At 35.8% G+C, this 25,532-nt stretch overlaps 1 protein-coding gene across 4 annotated transcripts in view; it reads right to left on the bottom strand.

The window, feature by feature from the left end:
* Ranbp17 (RAN binding protein 17) overlaps positions 1–25,532 on the bottom strand; it is a 278,012-nt gene that overhangs the window by 204,731 nt on the left and 47,749 nt on the right. For all 4 annotated transcript variants that reach the window (XM_047555336.1, XM_047555337.1, XM_047555338.1 and 1 more), the window contains 2 exons: positions 19,593–19,698; positions 9,147–9,282 (listed from right to left, as the gene is read on the bottom strand). In XM_047555336.1, the coding sequence (XP_047411292.1) occupies positions 9,147–9,282; positions 19,593–19,698 (242 nt within the window). The remainder of the gene's footprint in view (positions 1–9,146; positions 9,283–19,592; positions 19,699–25,532) is intronic.

The following is a 25,532-nucleotide window of genomic DNA, read 5'->3' as shown; positions in this document are numbered from 1 at the left end:
GAACTTGGAAGAGGGAGTCTCTATCTATACTGAGGTAGGTAGGGGTGCTGGGAATCCAATTACTCCTAATGCACATTTTAAATCCATTCTCCTATTTCCAGCTATACCCTGAACCCTAGCATTCAAAGGTATATAGTGTGCCCCAGTTCTGAGCTTTTTCAGCATTCTTACTATAAATTATTTGGTCAACCACTGGCTTTCTTCACTGCAAAAATTTCAGGTTCAGTTTTCTCAGGCGCATTAAGACAGTTAGCACTTATAAACCCAGTTGCTAGCTTCGAGTCTTTAAACTTAACATTCCTCCTACCTTTATCCCTTGCAAATTTATTTCTCTTTATTCCTATAGTGTCATTAGAGTTTCAAGAGTATTCAAGATTAAATATGAATATTTAATTTGTTATGTTTAACTCAAGTTCCTATAATTATTTCTTTTGTAGATTATTAAATGTTTCAAATTTGAGAAAAAGCACAAAATATAATAAACACCCACACACACTTCACATGCAGACTAAAAAAAATTACATATATAACCTGGGCATGGTGGTGTATGCCTGTAATCCCAGCAACTCAGGAAGCTGAGGCAGGAGAATACCAAGTTCAAAGTTAGGGCCAGCCTAAGTAATTTAGGGAGACCCTTTCTCAAAACAAAAACAAAAGGTTGGGGATGCAGATCAGCCCTAATTCTGATATTAAAAAAAAAAAAAAAGAAATTATAGATATAGCTGAAATGTGCCTTTCCCCTAATCCCATTCCTCTTCTCAAGCAAAGACAACCATTATCCTGAATTTATTGTCTACCAATCCTGTGCACATCTTTAAATTTTCACTACAGAGCTCATGAACATACACTATTTTTAACATATCTGACATAAGGGAATATCACATGTATCCTTTTGTCACTTTTTCATATGATATTATGAAGACTTTTTGGATTTATCCAAAAAATGAATTTCACTGTTCTGTATACAGAATCCCCTTGATGACTGTGTCACAATTCATCCATTCTCCAGCTGAGAGCCAAGTTTCCACTTATCCTCCACAATTACACAATAGACTTATATAAATGATCTTTTTTGATAGGCTATGTTCAGCTTTAAGAGATTAACAATCAAATAATTTTCCAAAATAGTTATAACAATTTATATTCTGACCAGAAACAAATGACAGTATGATATCTTCCACATCATTCTCAGGGCTTGGTTTTATTGGTCTTTTTAATATTTAGCCATTTTGCCAGTGCAAGATATCTCACTTGGGTTTTAATTAGTATTTCTCTGATGATGACTAACAACACTGAATGTTTTGTATGTGCCTATCAGTCATTTGGGTACCTTCTTCCAGTGTGCTTATTTACATATTGTAACCTTTTTAAATGTGAGTTATGATTTTTTTTGTAACAGCTTTGAGCCGTCTGCCTACTATATAATCCATACATGTACAATCCAATGGTTTTTAGTATATCCACAGATACCTGCAACCAACACCAAAATCAATTTTAAATATTTCAATACCACCAAAAGAAACTCACATGTTTTAGCTGTGAGTGCCCAATCTCCAAAACCCCAGATTCAGGACTCAATAACCTACTTCCAGTACCTATAAATTTGCTTCTTTCAGAGATTTCATAAAAATGGAATCATGTGTTTTTTTATGACAGGCTTATTTCACTTAGCATAATGTTTTCAATGATCATTTATATTATAGCAAGTGTTTTAGTCAGCTTTTTCACTGCTGTGACTAAAAGGATCTGACCAGCACAACTGTAGAGGAGAAAAGGTTTATTTGAGGGCTCACAGTTTCAGAGGTCTTAGTCCATAGAAAGCTAGCTCCATTCCTCAGGGTTCAAGGTGAGGCAGAATATCATGGCGGAAGAGCATGGCAGAAGGAAGCAGCTCACATCATCATGAAGTAGAGAGACCTCACTCTCCAGATACAAAATATATACCCCATAGCCACACCCCAATTCCCACCTCCTCCAGTCACATCCTACCACTTCAATTAATCCCATCAGGATTATTCACGGATTGGGCTAGGACTCTTACAACCCAATTATTTCTCCTCTGAACCTTCCTGCATTGTCTCACATGTGAGTTTTTGGGGGACACCTCACATCCAAACCATAAGAGCATGTATGATTACTTCATTTCTTTTTATGACTTAATAACATTCCATTTGAGGATATACTAAATTTTGTCTATCCATTCATCAGGTAACAGACATTCAGATTTTTTCCACTTTGTTGCTACTAGAAATGATGCTTCTGTGAACATCTGTGTAGTCTCCATGTGGTTGTGTGGTTTCATTTTCCTTGGGTATATACACAGGAGTTGAATTACTGGAGCCTATGTTTCTATTTAACCTTCTGAAGAACTGACATACTGTTTTCCACATTGGCTGCATCAATTTTACCTTCCCTTCAGCAGCATGAGGGTTTGTTTCTCCATATTCTCACCAATACTTATTTTTTTTAATATGCATCCTAATAAGTAGGATCTCACTATTGTATTGACATTAACTTCCTTGACAACTAGTAATGCTCAACATCTTTCCATGTGCTTACTGGCCATTCATATATCTTCTGTGAAGAAATAACTATTCAAATCCTCTGCTCATTAAAAAAATTTTTTTTAGTGCTGGGAATTAAACCCAGGGTCTCATGCACACTAGGCAAAGGTTCTACAACTGAGTCTTATCTCCAGCCCATTTTGTTTATTTTTGAGTTATTTATCATTTTTGTCATTGAGTTGTTAAGAGTTCTTTATATTCTAGATGCAAGTCTTTTATGGAACACACAATCTGCATTACTTCAGTCCTCCTAAATTTGCTGAGTTTTGTTTTATGGTACAGCATAACGTCTGCTCTGGAGAAGGCTGTGTGTGCACTTGAGTAGAATGTGTGCTCTGGTGTTTAGGGCTGGAGTGATCTACAGATATCTGCTGGGTTAGCTGGTTAAAATGTTGTTCAAGAGCTAGAGATGTGGCTCAGTGGTAGAGCATTTGTCTGGCATGCATGAGGCCTTGGGTTCAATCCCAGTACCTCACTCTCCAGAGTAAGTAAATTGAGTAAGTAAACTGAGTAAGTAAATAAACGAAATGTTGAAACCTGCTATTTCCTTATAGATCATCTGCCTGGTTATTCTATCCATTATTGAATCTGCTGATACTTTGGCCTTGGACTTCCAAGTTTCCGGAAAGTTAGTTGCTTATGGTATTTTTTAAATAACAGCCTGAAGGGTTAAGATGATGTTTATTGGCCACTGTGGTTCCTTTTTCTGTGAACTGTTTATTCATATATATTGCCCACTTCTCTACACCATAGATTTTCTTTGATCAGAACTTAACATAACTGAATATTGATTCTTTCTAGGTTACATGTGCTTTTGTGCTATTTTCTTGCTATTGTTATGAATTTTTGTTTGTTTTTTGCAACAGCCTGTGTTGCCCAGGCTGGCTTGAACTCATGACCCCATACCTCAGTCTCTTGAGTAGCTGGGATTACAGACATGCACCACTGTGCCCAGCTTACAGCTTTTCTTTTACTCTGTTTATTGTACCTTCTGATCCATGGAGCTTTTACTTTATTGTGGGTAGACTATATCAACCTTTGGGTTTGAGGTTTGGGCTTTTTATGTCTTAAAAAAAATTCTTCCCTACCCCTGAATCATAAAGGTAATCTGCTATTCATATTTATAGTCCTCTAATAACTCAGAATTGACTTTTGTATGAAGTCATAAGCCAAAGTCTCATATAAAGGTAATCAAATGTCCCACCGCCATGTACTTAACAGTTTTTCTCTTTACTCATCATATTCAATTTGACTGCATAAATGGATAGATTCTGTGACTTTTTTCTTTAGTTGCCCATATTCCTCTTTAATTAAAAACTTAAGGGGAGGTGGATCGCTGACTTCCTGTCAAATGCTTGGCCCCCCTGCCCAGTACTTTCTTACCAACAGCTACTGGACACTGAGTAGGAATAGGCCAGGGAAAAAGAGGCAGCAGCACAAAACATGCCACAGTGGAATGAAGTGTCAAAAGAAAAGCCTGCAAAGGTAGATCACAGGAGGAATTCATTCTCTACATAATGGGAAACTAACAGAATTTTAAGCACCAGGATGAAATATGATTCCTAAAGTCTGGAAAAACTGTAGGTCTAACCAAAGCAGATGTTCCAATAATGCAGTGCAACAGAAAAGCATGCCTGCTTTGGGGAGAGGGAAGAGTCCCAGGCCAACACCTGGGAGGACAACTTGAAGTCTAGTAAAGTTAGACCTGTGGTCTGCAGCCTGCAATCCACTGTTATCTTCACAAAGCTTACACAAGCCTGAAGAGCCAAGTACAAGAAGGTTTACTGGGTACAGTTTGCAAAATTTAAAGAACTGTAACTAAGCCAACAAATATCACCACACAAAAAAATTACTAAATAATGACATAATAACTGTGATACCACTCAATAATTAAAATAAATTAATTAGAACCACAGTATTATGGACAAATTTCAAAACCAATATTGATCAAAAAAGGCAAGTTTCTTATAAGTACCGCACGCTAACCGATTGCGCCACTGGAGCTCCAAAAGGCAAGTTTCTAAAGATCCAAATGCACAATACTTTTACACAAAGTTAACAACACTATTTTGTTTATAAAAACACTGAAAATGTGGAAAAAGAACAAAATTATAGATGAAAATAACACTAAATTTAGGATCGCTATTTCTTTTGGGCAAGACACAAGCAAAACAATCAGAGTAGCAATAGAGTCATTAAGGTTTAATTCAAAAATACACATATCTGAAATATAGCAAAGCATTAAGATTTGACATAGGTAGATGATGAGCATATGCACATTCATTACTCTTATTCTCTCATTTGCTAATGAAAAAAAAGGTTACTACGGTAGCAGTATGGGCAATGGACAGAAGTGGGGAGATGCAAAATGGAAACAAAGACAGAAAACTTTTTAAATCCAGTGAGAAATGACAAGCAATGACAATGATGTTAAAAAGGAAGGAGGAGGAGAAAGAAGTGAATCTGAGAGGTAATTAGCAAATAAAATAAGCAGGATGAGGTGAGAGATCATATTCAAGAAGTACAAGGAAGAAATTTTGGGTTGACTGCCATTCTTCCTTGAAATAAAAAAGCAGGAGGAAATGATGTCATTAGACAAGGAGTTCCTTGGGAGCCTGTTGAGTTTGAAGGGCACATTCTATGTACCTGGGAGAAGATCCAATAGGAAGCAACATAACAAAGTGGTTAATAGCACAGGTCCCCAAGTTAGGTGCCCAGGTTCAAAGACCGTTTCAGCCATTTTTAAATGGCTCCAAGCCTCAGTTTCCATGTCGACAGAAAGGGAGGGTGATAATAACTATTTTCATAGTGTTTTGTGCAAATGAAATCAGATAACACTTGTCAGGTTCTAAGCAAAATATCTGGTATAGGCTAACCATTCAATAAAGGTCTACAGTGAAAACTCAGGACTTCTTTCTCACTTATAGAATGTACTTCTATCATATATGTCACAGGAATCTTCAGTAATTCCACCCCGGTCCCTGAAGCATTTACTTATGTAAAACATATTGTTATTTATAGAGGTTTTCAATAAAATTATCAAGATAATATCATACCTTATTTAAAATTGAATAATTTTACTGAAGTCAGTATGTCATTTTCCAACTAAAGAATATATTCTGAAAGTACTAAACCTGAGTTATAAGCCCAATTCCTACAGAATTCTACTAAATACGAACATTCAAGTTAGTAGAAAGCATACAAGTCGTATGCCAGGCCCTTGGGGATGATAACAATAAACGAGAGAAGCCATGCTAACCAAAAATCACAGTCCATACATGTTCTGCTAATAATACTTGCAAATTAGCATAATAAATGCTAAAATAGGGGGTAAACAGGTGCTACAGAACAAAGCCCAAAGGATCTGTCTCAGAATTTGAGAGTTAAGGGCATTCAAAAGGATAAGGTATCTGATATGAAAGATAAGTAGGAGTTAAAAGAATAAGGCAGAGAGGTGAAATCTGATTTTTAAAGACATTTCCTAGGCAGAGGGAATATTCTGTTCTAATATCCCAGAAATAGAGCATCTAAGTACTGAATCATGAAGTTGATGAAATGTACAAAAGAGTCTCTTGTAAGTCATATTGTATGTGATAAATTAAATGAGACAATGCTTTAAAATGCTTGGCACAGTTCCTGATCAAAAAAAAAAAAAAAAAAAGGTCTAATTGTTAAATATCACTGTAACCAATACCACCCTCTTATTGGCCATGATTTGGAACCAGACAATATACACACTAAGAAATAAGCTTCCACCTAGTATTCCTTAGTCAGTTGCCAGAAACAGGATGGTTCTCCTGGGTATGCACAGGAGACTGGTTCCAGGACTCCCCACAGAAACCAAAGTGCACAGATGCTCAGGTCCCCTATATAAATGGCACAGTACTTGCATACAACCTATGCACATCCTCTTGCATAATTTATATCATTTCTAGGTTCCTTATAATACCTAATACAATGCAAGTGTTAGGTAGATAGTCCTCTTGTACTATTTAGGGAATAATAACAAGAAAAAAAAATCTGTACATATTCAGTACAAGTGCAATTTTCAGTTCTGAATATTTCTGATATGCAGTTGGTGGAATCCCCAGATGTGGAACCCATGGAAATGGAGGGCTAACTATACAGTACCTATTAAATGTCTTAAGAGTCTCTTCTGTGATTAGTAATATGGGAACAGACACAACAATTGTGACACCTCTTTTTAAGGAACAGAGAATGTGCAGAGCCCCCAGAAGTGGCAGGGCAAATGTCAGGAACCCACAAAAATGGTTCCTGTTACAAGACAAATCATCAGTAGGTCAGAGAAACTGAAGAGTGGGAAGTTAGCTTCACTTTGGGGTTAAGTAATAGGAATGCCCTAGAAATAAAGTCACCTTAGGACTAAACTCTTCTAATTAACAGGGCAAGATGCACACACCAAAAGTGTTAGAGGAATCAACACCAGTCTGATGATGTGTTTACTCTTTCTAATACATAAGCTTTTTCACAAAAGAGAAACTAATTATAACTTACTTTTTCACACTACCTTACATCAAAGTTACACATTTATACACACGTGTGTATATTATTTCAAATAAAAATTCAGGGGGAAAATTCCAAATCTCATTGCTTTAAAACAATTAGTCTAATTTTATATATTTACTAAGCACTTTAAAGATAATAATTACAAAGCTTTTTCACTGATTCCACATTATACTGTTCTGATTTAAGACCCAAGTCAAAAAATACTGGATTAGAAATGTTTCAGGAGTATTCACTTTTGCAAAAGCAATGTAACAAACTCTTTGGGTGTATTAAATAAGACAATCTATTATAATGTGATTTATCTTCGACCTTCACCTAACACCCATCTGGGAGTTAAAAGATACCCTGTATAAAATTTATACAACATAATTCCTTTCTGATCCTACTTTGTCTTATTGACAACTTAATACATTTATTTCTAGCTACTCCTTTTTCTTCATAATGATCTCATTCAATAGTAGCTAAATTCTAAGAAAATTTTACTGATATTCTTTCTAAATGGCAATAAAATATCACAATAAATTTGACTAAGAAGCATAAAGCTATATCACTTCCTTAAAAAGCAAATATGCCTGAAATAAACTAAAATATGATTTTTTAAAATAATTTAGAGCTTTAATTTCATGTCTCCCTCAATTACAGAAACTTTTTTAAGCAAAAGTTTTTTGAAATAAAAATATACATAAATCCACACCACAAGGGGTAGAAACCAGTGAGCAGCTTAATGAATGTACAGAGGGAATATGTCCAAGTCCCCACCACCTACATCAAGATGTGTAGCACCAGCCACTCACAAAAGCACCCATGCTCCTTCATATTCACTGCTCCCATGATTTTGACTTCTAAAACCAGACAAGTATTTGTGCTATCCTACTACACAATTATCAGAAAATCCCAAGTAAACTGAAGGTTAAGTTAAATTACCTAGGACAAAAAAGCCCAATTAAGTGTATAAAGTTTATTTCAGGATTTTCAAATGAAAAACATTCTTCAACATCACTACAACCTTATCTAAAATCTTATTCAAATCACTTAAGAATAAACTTAGAACCTCTTATAGTTACTGTTCCATAAAGTAGGAATTAAAGAAAAAAACAAAAACACTTCACAGATCTTACTAGGGTCCTAATAACAGTAGTCTCTTAGAATCTGGGGAACAGTGGTTTCAGGACCTTCCCCTCCAGCTACCCAAATCTTCAGATGCTTAAGTCCCATAAATAAAATAGCGTAGTATTTGCATATGACCTATACACATTCCTCACATGCTTTGACTCATCTCTAGATGACTTACAATACCTAATACAATGTTGGTGCTGGGTAAACAGTTATTACACTGTACTGTATAGGGAATAATGACAAGGAAAAAGAACGTGATCAGAGTTTGGTACAAACTCAATTTTTAAAAAAATATTTTCCACCTATAGTTGGCTGAATCTGTGGATATAACATCTGCAAATACAGAAAGCCAAGTGTATTCCTAAGTATCTACTTAGGGCTCAACTAAAAGCCCTCAATAATCTCTCATGTGCCTCAAGATCAATTCATGTACACTCGCTGATGCTGAACTTTCAATTATCATATACAAGTCTTCCCCACATTAACGTGAGTTAACTGCAGCCTTTCAAGTACATATCTAAATTCTCCTAATCATCATTATTTATCATGTAAAAATGTAAAGGAATGAGTGAACCATAAGCAAGTGTCAAAAAAAAGCCCAAATTACTGGAAAGCAAATCTTATTTCCAATCTTGAAATACAAAAGGCAAAATCCATTAACGTGTTTAAAACAATCTTAGCTATTTAGTGATTATCCACGTAAAAAATATTTACTACTTCTCTGACAATCTCCAAAGAAAATGTTAAATCTAAATATAAAATTAACAAATTAACTTCACATTGCATTTCAATACCAATTCATCAAATGAGTTCAACTGACCAATTAAATTTCTTTTACAGAAATTCACCAACTGTATCATTCAGCTCACAGTTGTTCAACATGTACATCTTTCTTCACCTCCAATAACATTTTAAAAATCTCTAGTAGTGAACACCTACCTTTGAGGTTCTTTGAAGTTGATCACCAACATATGTTTTGCGAAACTGATCCAAGAACCACAGAATTGCAAGTTCTATTTTCTCATTAGAACACCGAGGCAATCCGGTATCCATTAAAGATATAAGCTGAAAAACTCTTTTCATAAAGAAAAAAAAAAATAGATTCAGTACAAATTCTTACAGAACATTAAAATTCTTATCATAAATATATAATCAATATAAAAAGTGGGAAAATATTAACGTATACAAAGAAAACAGTTCTGAAATCCTACCGATGGAAAAAAAAATTACAATTTGATCTAATTCCTTCTAGACTGTTTTTCCTAAGACATACACATATATATACATGAATACAAACCTATATATGAACATGTAGATATAGATATTATTTTACTAAAAATCTCCACATATAGACACATGGCATATACATATAACTGTATAATACATACACAGATACAAGTAAATACATGCATATATTTTCTTAGCAAAAGAATATTGAATGTGTAGTTTCACACTTTTCTTTTTCACTTAACTTTGTATTTCTAAATAATTAAATATTTTATGATCACGTCTCAAAATTAAAATATCAAGAACTATACCCACGTTACATCACTCTAATGAGTCATAAGTTTTACCTAAACAAACCCAGAAGATGGCTGTAATAAAATCAAATATTTCCAACACTAAACTATTATTTTACTAATGATTAGTAGAAAATCATAAATTTTCTATTCATTATGTGATGGTTTGACATATTAGACTCCATGGAAATGTTATAGGCCAGGCTATATGGGCAATGACTAAACTCCATTTTACCTTGAGACTCTATGTTATGTAGGAAATACTTCTCCCATGGGAACACCCTGCCTCTGTACCCATCAACAGTTGCTTAGCGCCTCCCATGAGAACACCCACTTCTGTACCCATCATCAATTGATTAGCATGACATGTTTGGCAACACAAAATGGCAATTCTTGTATAATGAAAAATTGTTTTCTTTTTGATTCCTATTTTCCTAAACAATGTACCATGTCAACAGTGATTGTCTAGATGTTAGTAACCATTCTTTAATTTGTACCTAAGGTCATTTTGACCCACTTCCCCCTTCTGCTAATGATTTGAGATCTCATGATATTAATTTGTAGTTCTGAATCATAGCAAAAGATGCTTATGATTGATGTACTGACTTAAGGTATAAAAAACCCTACAACCCTATGGTTGGGGCTGTTCTCCCAATAGCCATTTTTGGTGCATTGTGTGAAACAGTCAGCTGACAAGCTAATAAAGACTCTCAAATTTGGACTTCTCAGTGGTGATTGGTCTTAAGTTGCGCCCCATAACAATTACTATTATTACAAACTATTACTAGAAAATCACAAATCAACTGAAGGTTAATTTCCTACAGAAGAAACTTAATAAGTTTAATATAATACAAGTAATAATAATATAATAAGTTTAGTCTTGAATTTTTGAAAAAACTTCTTCAACATTACCTACTTTTATTAATCCATTTTGTTCCACTGTCCCAGACATGCGTGGAACACCTATAAAAGCTTAAATACAGCCAGGTGTGGTGGTGCACACCTGTAATCCCAATGGCTCTGGAGGCTGAGGCAGGAGGATAAGGAGTTCAGCACCAACCTCAGCAACTTATGAGGTGCTAAGCAACTCAGTGAGACCCTGTCTAAATAAAATACCAAAAAGGGCTGGGGATGTGGCTCTGTGATTAAGTGTTCCTAATTCAATCCCTAGTACAAAACAAACAAACAAAAAAAGCTAAAATATAGTTTATATAAGTATATAACAAAATCATACACATAATAATAATGTGTATAACATTTATAACAATAAGACATAGGTTATGATTTCCAACCCATTTTAATGTACCCACATCAATTTTGTTGAACTATTTCCAGAATTGAAAATTTGGGACTTAATGGTTTATAATTTTCTGCTGGGTGGATGCCAAGGGCCTTACACTAACAAAATCAGCATTTTAGAATACTTTTCTGAGAGACAGAAGTAGAGGTTGCTGAGGAAGCAGCACCCATTTGTAAACTGGCACAAAAGCAGCTACAACTGGCCCTGACCCACCTAATCCCTAATTCCTTGGATATAAACACATGAAGAGTTATGTGTCCTTACAAAGATAGATTCTTCTTATAGGATTATATATACTATTCCCAACAAATAAGGCAAATAAGACTATATATTCTCCCCTCAAGTCTTTTACACTCCTGGAGCACACTCTACGTGTGGTCCATGCCTAGCTTTTTCCACTTAACAATGTGTCCTGGAGACCCTCTGTCAACAAAGGGCTCCCTCACTCTCTCTCCAGCTGCTTAACTTGCCATTACAGGAGTGTGCCCTGGTATTTTCAGACATTCTCCTATTGAGGAACACTGAAGTTGATTTAAATTTTTCTGGTAACCAACATGTATTTTTATAATACACATTTCTAAATGGCATAGAATCTCGGTATAGATTTTGTATATATTTGTCTTATATGAGGTTAACATTTTCATTTTTATATTATATGTATGTCCTTTCCTGGGACTTGTTTGTGCATATCTTTTGTTGATTTTTTTTTTCTCTACCAGGTTTTCTTTTTAATACTGAGTTCTATAACTCTTTACATAAGAGAACTCGACTTTCTGCCTGTAATTAATCTGTAAATAAATTTTCATACGTCTGAAATTTAACTATGGTGCTTTTAGAATTCCTCATACAAACATTTTTGTTGTTTTCCTCATGCAGAAAATATATATATTTTTTAATTTTATAGATTTTGCATAACAGCAAGGTCTTACCTGAGGTATTTTACTATTCCAACCTTTTATATTTATATCTCTATAATACATTTGGACTCATTAGTAAAGATGTTTACAAGGCATTCTTTTTATGGTTGTGTAATACTGAGGCTACACCAAAATTTAATAATCTTATTTTGCATGTAAACTCATACATCTAAATGAAACATAACAACTGCCCTCTTATATATCCCCACAAAAATTTCTAGAAACAGAACATCTAGGTCACAGGGTATCCAACTTCTTCAACAAAAAAACAGTGCATGCTGTCAAAGGGCTAAGAAAATATATTCAAAAGTCATTTTATAGTGATCATCTGCTATATTTATATTAAAATACTTTTTAAAAGTTCCCTGTGTGTACCAAATAACTTCAGCACCGCTAAGATTTACAAAAGAGAACCTGCATTAGAATTAGATTACTGTAACCATGTTTGAGTTCTTTCCTATGAAGATGTGTTTATCTGATTTTGGGAGGAGGCACAAGGCTGACTTTTAGAGTCTCTGTACTGCTCACTGAGCAGATTGTTGGTGTAATTTTAAAATAAATAGATGCATACAGCAAAGTTCACCTCTGGATCCAGGTGATTTATCAAGTGACTTAGGAATAGCTTGCTTTTAAATTCTTTGCCTTGAAGGACCTCCCTTCTACACAAAGTCTTTGTTGCCTCTGAGTACTTTCTCATATTTACTTTCATTTCCTTTTTATAGTACACATTCCCAAATCCACGGAAGATGTTAAAGCAAAAGACAGGTTTGTTGGCCTGCCTCAACTATATTAAGTTGGTGATTTACATCTCCTAGCAGGAAAGTAGGAAAGAATTTCCAGCAGGGTTTATGATCCATTTGTCAAGGGAGTTTTGGTAGCTTTACAGGTTCAGAAGTAAGTGCCTGAAATCCAAAACAACAATGGCTTTAAGCAATACAGATGTTTATTTCTCTCTCAAGCAAAAATCCAAGACAGTGTCCAAGGCTGGCTGGTGCTCCGTGGTGCACTGGGGACTCCGATTCCCTCAGTCTTGTTGGTGTACTTGCCTGCAGTCACTTTGTTGTCTAAGGCAGCTTCTTCAGCTCCACCGGTTCAGTCCACATGCTGCATCTAGCACATTCACTTAACATCCAAATGCGCAGGACATAATCTCTTGACCATATCTAGTTTCAAGACAGGCCAGTAACTCTTGTCCTTATTCAGAGTGGACATCTGTCCAGCAAAACAATCAGGTATTTTATTACTATCACCAAGAGAAGAAATATGGGGGACAACAAGCAGTCTCTGCCAGTGTCCTTCGACATGCATAAGATCAGTGTTGTATTTTACACACAAGTAAGTATAATATTCACTCCCAATTTCAATGTATTATTCCTACATCTATTTTTTATCTTAAATTATTTTTGGAAAAAAAAAAAAAGCTTGTAAGAAATAAAAAGACAAAGCATTAAAAGATAAATCTTTAAAGAATTTAATCCAAGTTATAAGCACACCATTTCAAATACAAAGAAATGGATATTGGATAATTACTTGTTTGGATTCCCTTGGATTACCAATGTAATAGGTATTCATTAAGTTAACAAATTTTTGCAGGTCTATCGAATGCCAAGTGTGTATCAGATATTCAGAATACCATGGTGAGCAAGACATATACATCTCTAATTCTCTAGAAATCTATAATCCATCAAAGAAAAGACAATAAAACAAGCAATTAGAGTGAAGCATGACTAGTTCTAAAATAAATGCTATAAATAAACTGCAAAGATAAGTAATGCTCTGGAATGGAGCAGGGCAAAGGGTGTTGAAAGAGGAAGCATGCGCAACCACACAGGGGAGAGAAGCCGCTCATTTAAAGACTGCGAATGGGGGTTAGGGAGATAGCTCAGTCGGTAGAGTGCTTGCCTTATAAGCACAAGGCCCTGGGTTCGATCCCCAGCACCCAAAATAAATAAATAAATAAAGACTGCAAATGTTCAATATAGCTAGGAAACAGTCAAATAAATAAATAAATAAAGACTGCAAATGTTCAATATAGCTAGGAAACAGTCAGTGGTGGAGACGAGATGACGAGAAGGGCCGGAATCAGATCATGGAAAGCCACGCTGATTTTGATCCAGGGACCCCTGAAAAGCAGCGTGATGTCACCCCAGAGTCAAAGCAGAGCACTGACATGGACAGCTCTGTACTTTAAAAAGTTCACTCTGGCTGCAAAAAGGAAACAACAAGGAATCAAATTAAGAACTACAAAACCAGTCCAGGTAGAAGTTGGCACTAGCTAAACTGGCAGAGGAGAGGGAGATAAGTAGACTGGTTGGGATAAACAGAAGGCAGCTCCTACATGAATGCTGGAGAAAGGAAAAAGGAAAAGCCAAGGACGATCTCAGGATGGGGGCAGAGTGGTCAGTGGTGAGACACATGAAGAGTCGGTGAGGAGTTTCATTTCAGCCACTAGTTGAACTGGAGCTGCACATGGGATAGAACATCCCACCGGAACAATTCAATTAGTATTTGGAAGTCAGAAGACAAAAATTACTAAAACAGAACAGGAATGCTGAGCCCTGCGAGGGCTCGGTTGAGGCTGGAACACCAATGACAGTGGCACCTACCCACAGAAGTGTGCAATCTTACCATCACTCAACAAATAAGAGAAAACCCTAGATTCCCCCAGTAGTGAACTTAACTGTCAAAGCGTACTCCCTCCTTTTCTGTGAAGCCAGAGCACATGATGATGCTCAAAGGGCAGGGAGGAGGGCAGCAGGCTGAGCTGAATGGCAAAGGGAGGAGAGGAGGTCAGAGAGCAGAGGATGCTGTGGACCACCGCACAGGCCTGGGAATCTGTGTAAAGTGTCACAGGAAGCCACTGGAGCTTCTGACTAAAAGAATGGGGGAGTAATGTGACCTGCCATGAAACAAGTTTTCAGTCACCCATGTGAAGTAGGGTTTGGGAGAAGCACAAAAGTGTGAGCCAGTAGTCAAAGTCTTCAGTAAATGATGACAGGTGACAAGGAGATGAGCAGAGGAGAGCAACAAGGGGAGACAGGGTGGCAGAGCCACACAGAAGATGTCTGGAAGAAGCAGACTGAGAGGACACATGGTAAATAAGACAAAATTCCTGGGAATCTCTCAAGAGGTTCACATTTGATTGTAACAAATTCTATTAAAATTACTACAAAATTATGTTTACTCAATTGGAATTGTGTGGCCTGAGTACAACTATATTTACTTGCCAAGTTAAAGTAACATTTAAATGTGTTAAAGTAATATAATTTAATGATAAATTATCACATTAGAAACTTTTGTAAATATTAAACTTTTAGGTTAAAATAGTAAACAAAATTTCCACAGTAGCTATGTGATCTTCTAATTCGGTAGTGTTCTTCTAGGAGTTAAGACAGATATCATGACAACACATAGCAGCCAACAATATTATGGTTCTAATTACTTGAAACTTCTTCATAAAAAAGTAGTATTTTACAATTTTACATGAGATCATTCTTACTTCAGAATCTCAATACTCTAACACACATACAATTATGTTGTTCCAGACAAGGTGTGAGTCCTAGCACACACTCCACCTTGAATTTGTGTGACCCACCTGCATACCCACAACCCCACCATCATCTCTCACCCGACTCCTTATCTCCAGCACCTTCCTGTAGTCTCAGTAAAAATTCACTTACTGCCATTATAAATCTTCACCCAGTGGAGAAAAGAGGCCCACCATAGCTCCAGCCTGTTGCTCCAATTCAAGAGGACCAACAGGAAGCTCTGGCTTCCCCAGCAGCTCCTCAAAGAAGCCACGAAACACAACTAAGAAGTGTGGAAATTTAGAGACCCCAATGAGGAATGTAAACCATTAGACACAGGATGCAGAAAGAAGTCAATAGATAAAGTGCTTGCCCTCCGTACCTCCTACCCCAGGCAGTTTTGAGGTACAGAGGTTCCATGTGGCCTCTGGGGAAACTTCCTGTAAACGCAAGCAACCAACTGTGTTTCTCAGTAATGCACTGCCTTATGCAGTTGATTGTCACTTTTCATGGTAGCTGTGTCCTGAACAGTTGCTGAGAGCACTGGCTCAGTGATACTGAATCACTGCTCCTAGGGGAAACACAGGGTGAAGTTCCTGCAAGCTTCTGGCTGCATTTTTGTCACACATCATGACTTTTTTTATGTGTGTTTTTGCTTAAAGACACTGTATTTAATGTATATTGTTGATCTGTTAACATTGAACTTGGGTCTGAATGAAGCTTCTCTAGCCCACATATTTTCTCTGTGAGGTACATGACAGGGTTCTTTAGAACACTGAGCAGTACTGCAGTTGGGTAAATGAGCCAACAAAGAACACAAAAACATGACACGTTGCACTAACTGAACTTCAAAAAGGACAGCTGTTTGGAGCATAAGAGCTGAAGAAAGAAGGCAGAGGACTGACTTATTCAAACTCAGTTGGAAAACTGCAACAGGCAACTCAGATTTCTTTGCCTCTGTGTCTTGCCTGCACACAACAACAAAGACTCCATGAGGACTGACAGACGCATATGACGAACACATCTATCAAACAGGCGAATTCACAGACACAATGTGGAGTAATGAATTGACCGCATTTGTCTTCTCTGGTTGTCTCACCTATTTTCCCTGTTCTACTATTCCTTCTGAAAAATGCACATTTATGCCCCCTTCCAATAAAGCATTAGCCCACAAGCTTCACCTAATGCTGTTTTCTAGGTAATACAGGCTGATACACAAAATAAATTTTATTTAAACATTTGCTGTTTAAAGAAAACAATGATTTTTTTTCTCATTTGCAAATGTACATCTGCTTTATTTTTTATTACATATTTTCCCAGAAAATACTGACAGTGTATATTTCCCTACTTAGTAACAAAATTATTTTTTAAAAAAATCAAACTAATCACAACAAAAAGAATATGTAATTGCCATTTTGCTTAATATGTAATGTCATCTTTTTTTTATTATTACATTTTTTTTATTTTATTATTGTAAACAAATGGGATACATGTTGTTTCTCTGTTTGTACATGGTGTAAAGGCATACCATTTGTGTAGTAATGTCATCTTAAAAGATGGTACAAAAGCAAATTTTTTACTTGGTTAAAAATTAACTAAAGCATTTTAAGAAAGCCCCAAATACCTATTATTCATATTTTCAAGTGACTCAATTTGATATAGGAAATAATGAATCTTTAAAAAACTAAAAGAATTTGTTTATTTGGGTTCGAATGTTATTAAAGAAAATTTAAAGGATGATAGGGTATGGAATGAAAATAAAATTTTAATTCAAAATTATAATTTATCACTTAGGAATATATTTAGTAATAATTATGAGAAAGAATATCAATTAGGCGTAATGATTTTAAGGACTTTACTAGGGTGACAACAATAAATTTCAGGATTGATGGAAAAGTATGAAAGGCCTGGAAAAAGACATAAGGATTTTTTTTTTTTTATCTACTAGTGCATTACAGTTATACATATTATTAGGGTTCATTCTGACATAACTATACAAGCATGAGATTTAATTTGCTCTAATTCAGTATCCAGGACTTTCCCTTTCTTTCCTCTCCTCCCTTTCCCTGTCCCCTTTCCTGTATTCCACCAGTCTTCTTTCTATTTATTTGTACTTTTTAACACTAGTGCATTATAGATATACACAAAGGTGGAATTCACTGTAGTGTATTAATATGTGTATAGAGGACAGTTTGGTCGGTTTCATTCCACCGCTCCTCCCTTTTCCTGAAGACCACCCATGAAAAGACATAAGAATTTTGTATAAAATATAATGGCATTTCAAACCACTTGATGGTGGGATTGGTATTAACTGGTTAACACTTTGAATAGTAGAATATTAAGATCTTTTATGCTGAACTGTTACAAATAAACTAGAATATATAATCACCAAAGCAAATCAGATAATACAGTTGACATAAATTTCAAAAAGTCACAAATTATAAATGGCAAAATAGGAGTAGAAAAGAACTAGTAACCAAAGAAATATAAATTAAAACAAGACATTGGTGCTGGGCACTGTGACACACGCCTACAATTCCATCGGTTTGGGAGACTAAGGCAGAAGGACGCAAGTTCCAGGCTGGCCTCAGCAATTTAGCAAACCCCTCAGAAACTTAGTGAAACCCTAGTTCAAACTAAAATAAAATGTAAAAGGTTGTGACTCAGTAGTAAAGCATCCCCAGGTTCAATTCCTGCCCCTCCCCAAAACAAACAAACAAAAAATATTACACATTAGTTATCCAACACTGGCAACGATAAGAATCCTATTAATCTGGCACCCAACTGCTGAAAAATGGTAACCCTACTAGCCTTTGGGTTCAGAGGATGAATTGGAATACATTGGGTATCCCTTATCCAAAAAACCAGAAGCATTTCAGATTTCAGGGTTATTTGGATTTTGTAATTTTTGCATGGACTACAATGAGCATTCCTAACCTGAAAATTCAAAATCCAAAACATTCCAAAATCTAAAACTGTGTCATGCTGGCACTCAGTTTCAGATTTTAAAGCACTCTGGATTTTGGATTTTCAGAGTGGCACACTGTTCAACATGTACAGAAGGCCATCTGGTAATATGTACTGTAACTCTTTAAAATGCTACATATATTTTGACCAGTTATTCAGCTTTCAGGAATAAACTCTAATAAAATTCACACAAACAACTGAAAGAAAATACACCTGAAAACAATTTATAATAAGGACAAATTGAGTTCCAAAAGTCAGGTCTATTTAAATTGTGATACAGTTTATATATAATATTTTATGTGTATGTTAACTGTTCACATATTATGTTTGATTTAAAGAAGTGTGTGTGTGTGTGTGTAATATATCACTATTTATAAGGTGCTGTTGTAAATATTTTAAAAATATTAACTCATTTGATTCTTATAATAGCTCAAAATGATTATGGATTATTATCATATCCATTTTGTTAAAAAAACAATTTTGGCTTTTAAAAAAAGTTGAAAAGTACACATGTAGTGTACATATACACACATGCATTAATTTAAAAAACTCAAAGGGTCTTTACCAAAATTAAGGTAGTAATTTCAAAATTAACATGAGTTTTCATTTTATTTGAAATAAGTCTTTAACAAAAACAAGTATGACTCTAAGATGTTATTAAAAATAAATCATGTAAAAAATAAATTCAATCATACTATTTTCATATAGGAATGTTACTCAGTTTAGAACAGAAACATGTAGAGAATAATTCACTTGCTTCTTATAAAGGCTGTGGTCATTTGGTGAAATCTCTAGCCCACAATCATAAAGAAACTAACTACCTGTTACTTATTGACCAGATGTATGCCATCCTAATTTTGCCATGATCCAAATACACCCCAATTTTGTAGCTTTATCAGGTGCTAAGTATAAAAGCAACCTAAATCTTCATCACACTGTTTGCACAAGTGTCTAAAAAAATTTGAATCTTTTACTTACTGGAGATTTGACTTCTAAAATCACTTAACCTCTAAATGTTGGTTTTCCTCACCGAGAGCAAGGAAAATAACAACTTTCTCAAAAGGCCACATTAAAAAATGCTTTATCTCATAATACTAAGCAATAACTCATTTCTTAACTATTTAATTTCTGTAGGTTATATGACCATTACTTACCTACAGGATAATTCTCCGTCCATAGCATCATGTTCATCTGTACTCGTATATGTTAATCTTCCTCCTACAACTGTCCCAACTAAGTATACCAGCCACGCAAGACGTCCTAATAGAAAACAAGAAAGAAAAATGTTTAGAAGGTATTGACAGAAATGAGATTTTTCCAAAAATTGCGAAATTATCTCTTCTTTCATACAAGTTATCAGCGATTATGAATTCACTCTTTTTTTTTTTTTTGGTGGTACTGGGGATTGAACCCAGGGTCAACACACATGCTAGACAAGCACTCTACCACTGAGCAACATCCCCAGCCCATGAACTCACCTCTGGAAAGAAACAGGAAAGCCGGGTTTTATCAAGAAAGCACAACTGTGTGCATGGTACCGATCTCAGAACCAGGTAAAACTACTTTTGAATCTCAGCTCTAACAATTTGCTATGATTTTGTACGCTATCATGAAGACTGAAGAGAAAATTAAATTTGATAACAAAACACTACATGCAATGTTTCGGACCAAGGCTTTTATTCAGTCAGTAAATACTATCAGGACCCAATGGCCACCATCTTTTCTGAATGATTAACGTCACCATAGCACCAGTCCCATCACTTTGAAACTGCTTGTGTTTGGAACATAATAGTGGTAATAAATTCACTCCCTTTGTATTTTTATGCATAATTTTTAAAAATCCAAGATTTTCACTGTACCATTCACACTCTTTAACCACTGAGCCGATCTCAAGGCCAAGAGCAGCAGAGGATTAAATAGCTTTATACAGTGACACAGTGGCAACATCTTCAGTTTTCACAGATCTTACTTTGGGACAGACAAAATGGATAAGCACCTACATTCCTTCTATCACAGAAAATGAACAAAGGACCATCAACCAATTGTGCAGTCTATTTATCAGCACTGTGAAACAGACCAAGAACAGTACTAATTGATAAAGTAACCATCAGAAAACAGACTAGTTCCATTACATGTGTAATAAGGAAAAAGCCAACAGAACAAATGCCCATGTGGGAAACAAAGTATTCGAAAGTTACATATTTCAGTGTTTTGTGATAACATGAAAGTTCACAACAGTGTCTGCTGTCTCCTGGAGATGTGTCCTCTGGAGGTCCTGTCTCCTCTGGAGGCTCTGTCAAGGAGCAGCTGCTTTCTCCCCCAAGCCTCCTGTGTCCTGGGCCCTGAAGGCCCGGTGGGTATTCATGTTCCTCACTTCCACTTTGAGAATGCTCTCCCTCTCCTCACTGCAAAAGCACTCAGCTTTACATCTCTGTCACCAAACACTGGATGCAATTATCTACTCTTCCTCAGATTATTTCTCCTTATTTTTTGAAGGTATTGGTTGCTGGCTCACTATAACTCTCCAACATTTCTATCATAATCGCTACTGATTTCAATCTCTACAAGGATGAACTTTTCAACTTCGACAACTTTGATCTACTGAGCATCTCCAATCCATGAATCTATCACTTTTTTAAAAACCAACTTTACTGAATATCATTCACATACCATACCATGAACACATCTAAAAAATAAAATCCAATGCTTTGTAGTAGATCTGCAGGATTGTGTACCCATTGCCACAATACAATTTGAAGCATTTTCATCTCTCAAATTAAAACCCATAATCATCCATCACTCTGCTTTCTCCCCCCCACACACACACCTTAAGCAACCACTGAGCTACTTCACATTTCCAGAGGACACATCTCCAGGAGACAGCAGACACTGTTGTGAACTTTCTTTATCCCTTTCATGTGTGGGATCACATGAGTATGTGTTCTTAGTGACTGTGCTCTTTCAGTTAGCATGTTTTCAAGATTCACCCAGGTTACAACATGCGTAAGAACTTCATTAATTTTTGTAACTGAATAATATCCCACAGTTCGAACATTTATTACTGAGTTACAAAAGTTCTTTATAATATTCTAGATGTAAGCCCCCTCCAAGCTGTGACATACATTTTCTTCCATTCTTGGGTTATATTTTCACTTTCGTGTGAAAGTGGTGCCCACTGAACCACAAAACTTTTAAAGTTTGATGTAGTATAATTTATTTAATTTGGCTTTTTGCTGCCCATTTTGATGTCCTAAGAAACAATTCCCTAACCCAAAATCATGATTTACTCCTATGCTTTCTTCTAAGGGTTATACAGTCTTAACTCTTATATTTAAATCTAAGCATTCTAGTCCTGACACCAAAACGGTGAGTAAAGAATAATATGGGTAGCTCCAGCCCAAGCTGTCATCTGATTATAATATCTGAAATACCCCAAAAAAGAACAGTGCAGCTGAGATTTATCCATGTCCAGAAATTCAGAGGTAATAAAACAAATTGTTGTTTAACAAGTCACTAAATAGTGGCAAAAGATCCCCAGAGCATAACCCTCCAGGTATCCATATCCTTCCTTGCTGGATTTTGTTCTTGGCACTAATGGCTTTCTAACCCAAAGTATATTTTATATATTTATCTTGCATCATTACCTGTCTACTCCAATGGAATGGAAACCATATGTGAGCAGGTATTTTTGTCTGTTTAGTTGTCTATTGCATCTCCAGAGCCTAGAACACAGTGCCTGGCACGCAACTGTCTATGGACAAGGGTTACTCAGTTAACAAGTCATTACACAGAAAATACAACATGAGACAAAAGGTTAATACCAATTTTGAAATTATTAAAATATACTCATTATTAAAAATGAATGTTAATGGTAATTATGTTTCTAATGCTTAATCTCAAAGCATACTCAATAAAAGATGTGATACAGTTGTTCTTGTTATGTGCAGATTCCATTAGTTGAGAATTTATTTGGTAAAACTTATTTGTAACCCCAAAACCAATACTCCAATCCATTCACAGCGATGTGACTTGTGCAGAGCAGTAAAGATTCTGAGTTGTCCAGGGCACAGTCCAAGCTCAGGTGAACAGAGTGACACTCTGCCTTCTTGTTTCAGCCTCACACTACACATAAGTCTTCTTCTGGGGGCCTACTTATTGTGACTCTTTCACAATTTGTTTTTTGTTGGTGACTTCACTGTCTGCAATGGCCAGGCGTCACACTCAAGTGCTCTGTAGTGTTCCTAACTGAACAAAGCCTGCGTGTGCTTTAAGTATAGCATGCACATGTTCAGTAAACTCTGCTCAGGCTTCAGTCACCGTGCTCTTGGCTGTGAGTTTAATACTAAAGAGCCAAAATCTGTTTTGTAAAAAGTGTCTTTAATAGAGACACACGTAAGACAAGGGTATGTGTTCAAAATGTTCTGACCAGAGGCCCACAGGAGCAGTGTGTGCTAATTCAGTGTTTACAGTGAAGTTTATGACTATGACCACCAAATCGTATAATCAGCTGTACCTCACAGAAGGCCAGGGATGCCTGGTACTAGAGTGCGCATGGACTGGGGGTGGAACGCGTTACACGCTTTCTGTAATGGGATGAGTCTGAAATACTGCAAGGATAATTTTTGGTGAATGTAATTTTTTTTGTTTTTGTTTTTTTTTTAATTTTTTAGGTGTTGATAGACCTTTATTTTATTTATTTTTTTAAGTATGTGGTGCTGAGAATCGAACCCAGTGCTTCACTTGTGCTAGGCAAACACTCTGCCACTGAGCTACAACTCCAGCCCGTAATGTAATGTTTTATTTGCCCTAAGGGAATCACTATTTTAAAAACAATCTGCTATAAATAATTTCTTCAAGTGAAAAATATAATGTAAATATAAATAATTACCTCCCTTATATATTTTATCCATTCGGATTTTTAGATGCCAGTTTGTCTTAAAGCAAGTAATATTACTGCTAAAAATAATAGCATTTACATAGTAGTTATATACACTAAGCACTATTCTAAAAATTGTATCTATTATCCAAATCTTTACTCATGAATTCCCATTGAAAAGTGCACAGCCATAATTCAAATCTAGGCAATGAATTTCCAAGAGTTCATTCTCTAACCAGTAAGTTGTCTTTCCTGCTAAGCCTGGGAAAGAGAGTTCTCAACACTGATGTCAATCAGCCTGACAGACCCTGAGATAGTATCTTTGATCCCACACTCTCTTAAGTGTTCAACACATTTTGATTTCTAATTCTGAATTGATCACTACCTGCCTCCCATGTCCTGAGAACTGCCTTTGGGATCATTTTTATGGAGAAGTTACATATTTCTTTTGCTTCCCAAAGCACCTACAATAAAACCAAGAATATGTGACATATGAAATATTGGTTTAGCTGGGTGCCGTGGCACATGCCTGTGACCTGAGTCACAGTCTCCTAAGTAGGAGACTGACTCAGGAGGATCATAAGTTCAAGGCTAGTCTCAGCAATTTAGCAAGGTCCTAAGCAATTTAGTGAGACCCTGGCTCAAAATAAAAACATTTAAAAAGGGCTGGCAATGTAGTTCAGTGGGAAATTGCCCCTGGGTTAAATCCTGAGTAGGGGAGAGATCAATGGGGGATACATTTGTCAATTAGCTCTTGATAAAACAACCCTACCTCAAAATAGAAAAAAAATTTCACCATGTAGTTTTTATATTTCTCTACTGGAAGATATATATTTATTTTAAAAATGAAAGCAGTACAATTTAGCTATCAAAAGCACAGCCTAGGTTCAAAGTTTGCCTCTAGTACATATTATACCAGTTATTCAATCTCAGCTTTTCACTTCCTCATTTTTTAAAAAAAATTTTTTTAGATGCTGATAGACCTTTATTTTATTCATTTATTTATATATGGTGCTGAGAATTGAAACCAGTGCCTCACACATACTAGGCAAGCGCTCTACCACTGAGCCACAACCCCAGCCCCTCATTTCCTTATTTTTAATACAAGAATGGTAATAGTACCTGCCTTACAGGGCTGTTGACGAGCACGAACAGCATCTTATGTGAACAGTACTCATAACAATGTCCAAGCATAAGGGATGCAGACAAGTGTTCAGCCAATGCTGAATAGCTATCCCCCTTTTAATGGTGGTTCTGTAACACACCAACAAAAAAACCATAAAACATACCACTATGTAACATTTGTATGTTCATTCTTCACCTTTAGAAGTCTTGAAAAAAATGAAGTTACACAATATTTAAAAAATTTTAAGTTCTTTCCTCCATTCAAGAAGGTCTGTTACAATGAAAGCCAGTTATAATTAGCTATATATGCTTTCTTAATGCTGTTTGCAAAACAAACAATGCTTTAAAATGAAAGAAATTTTTCCAAGTAAAAGGCATTCAGGAAAACATTCAACTAGTACCTATCATATGTCATGTTATATGGTAGATATAATTTATATGAAGATCTATGGGGAAGAGTAAAATGGGGTAAAGACTTCATGCTCAAGCAATTGAACCTAGTGAGACAGAGGGAGAGGGAAATCAATAATTTTTGCAATGGCAAGTAATAAGCACCTATTGTCTAGTAATAAACCAATGATATTATACATAAGACATGACTTTCTCAAAATTTAAATGTTTGTTGTTTAATTCATTTTATTATGACCTTGAAATTAAGACTTTAACATCAAAAAATGTCTGCCAGGCATAGTGGTGCATGCCTGTAATCCCAGTGACTCAGGAAGCTAAGGCAGGAGGATCCCAAGTTCAAATCCAGCCTCAGCAAAAGAGAGGCACTAATTAAACAACTCAGTGAGACTCTGTCTCTAAAGAAAATACAAAATAGGGCTGGGGATGTCGCTCAGTGGTCAAGCCCCTAAGTTCAATCCCTGGTACCAAAACAAACAAACAAACAACAAAATCAAAGAATGTCAATGTAAAAGGAACATGTGATGAGTAGTAAGAAATTTTTTTTCTAAATTTATGGTGAGTTTTGAATGAAAATTTATTTATCTGGAGAAAAAGAATGCATATGTACTCTTTCCTTGCTTTAGGAAGTAATGATTTCCATTGTATGTGCAATTGAAAAGTAGATATTTCTTAAGAGAAATTT

The sequence above is a fragment of the Sciurus carolinensis genome, chromosome 6 (assembly GCF_902686445.1).
Source record: "Sciurus carolinensis chromosome 6, mSciCar1.2, whole genome shotgun sequence".
NCBI classification, from domain to species: Eukaryota; Metazoa; Chordata; class Mammalia; order Rodentia; family Sciuridae; genus Sciurus; species Sciurus carolinensis.
The sequence above is the reverse complement of the archived record's forward strand: the minus strand, read 5'-3'. Positions and strand labels throughout refer to the sequence as shown.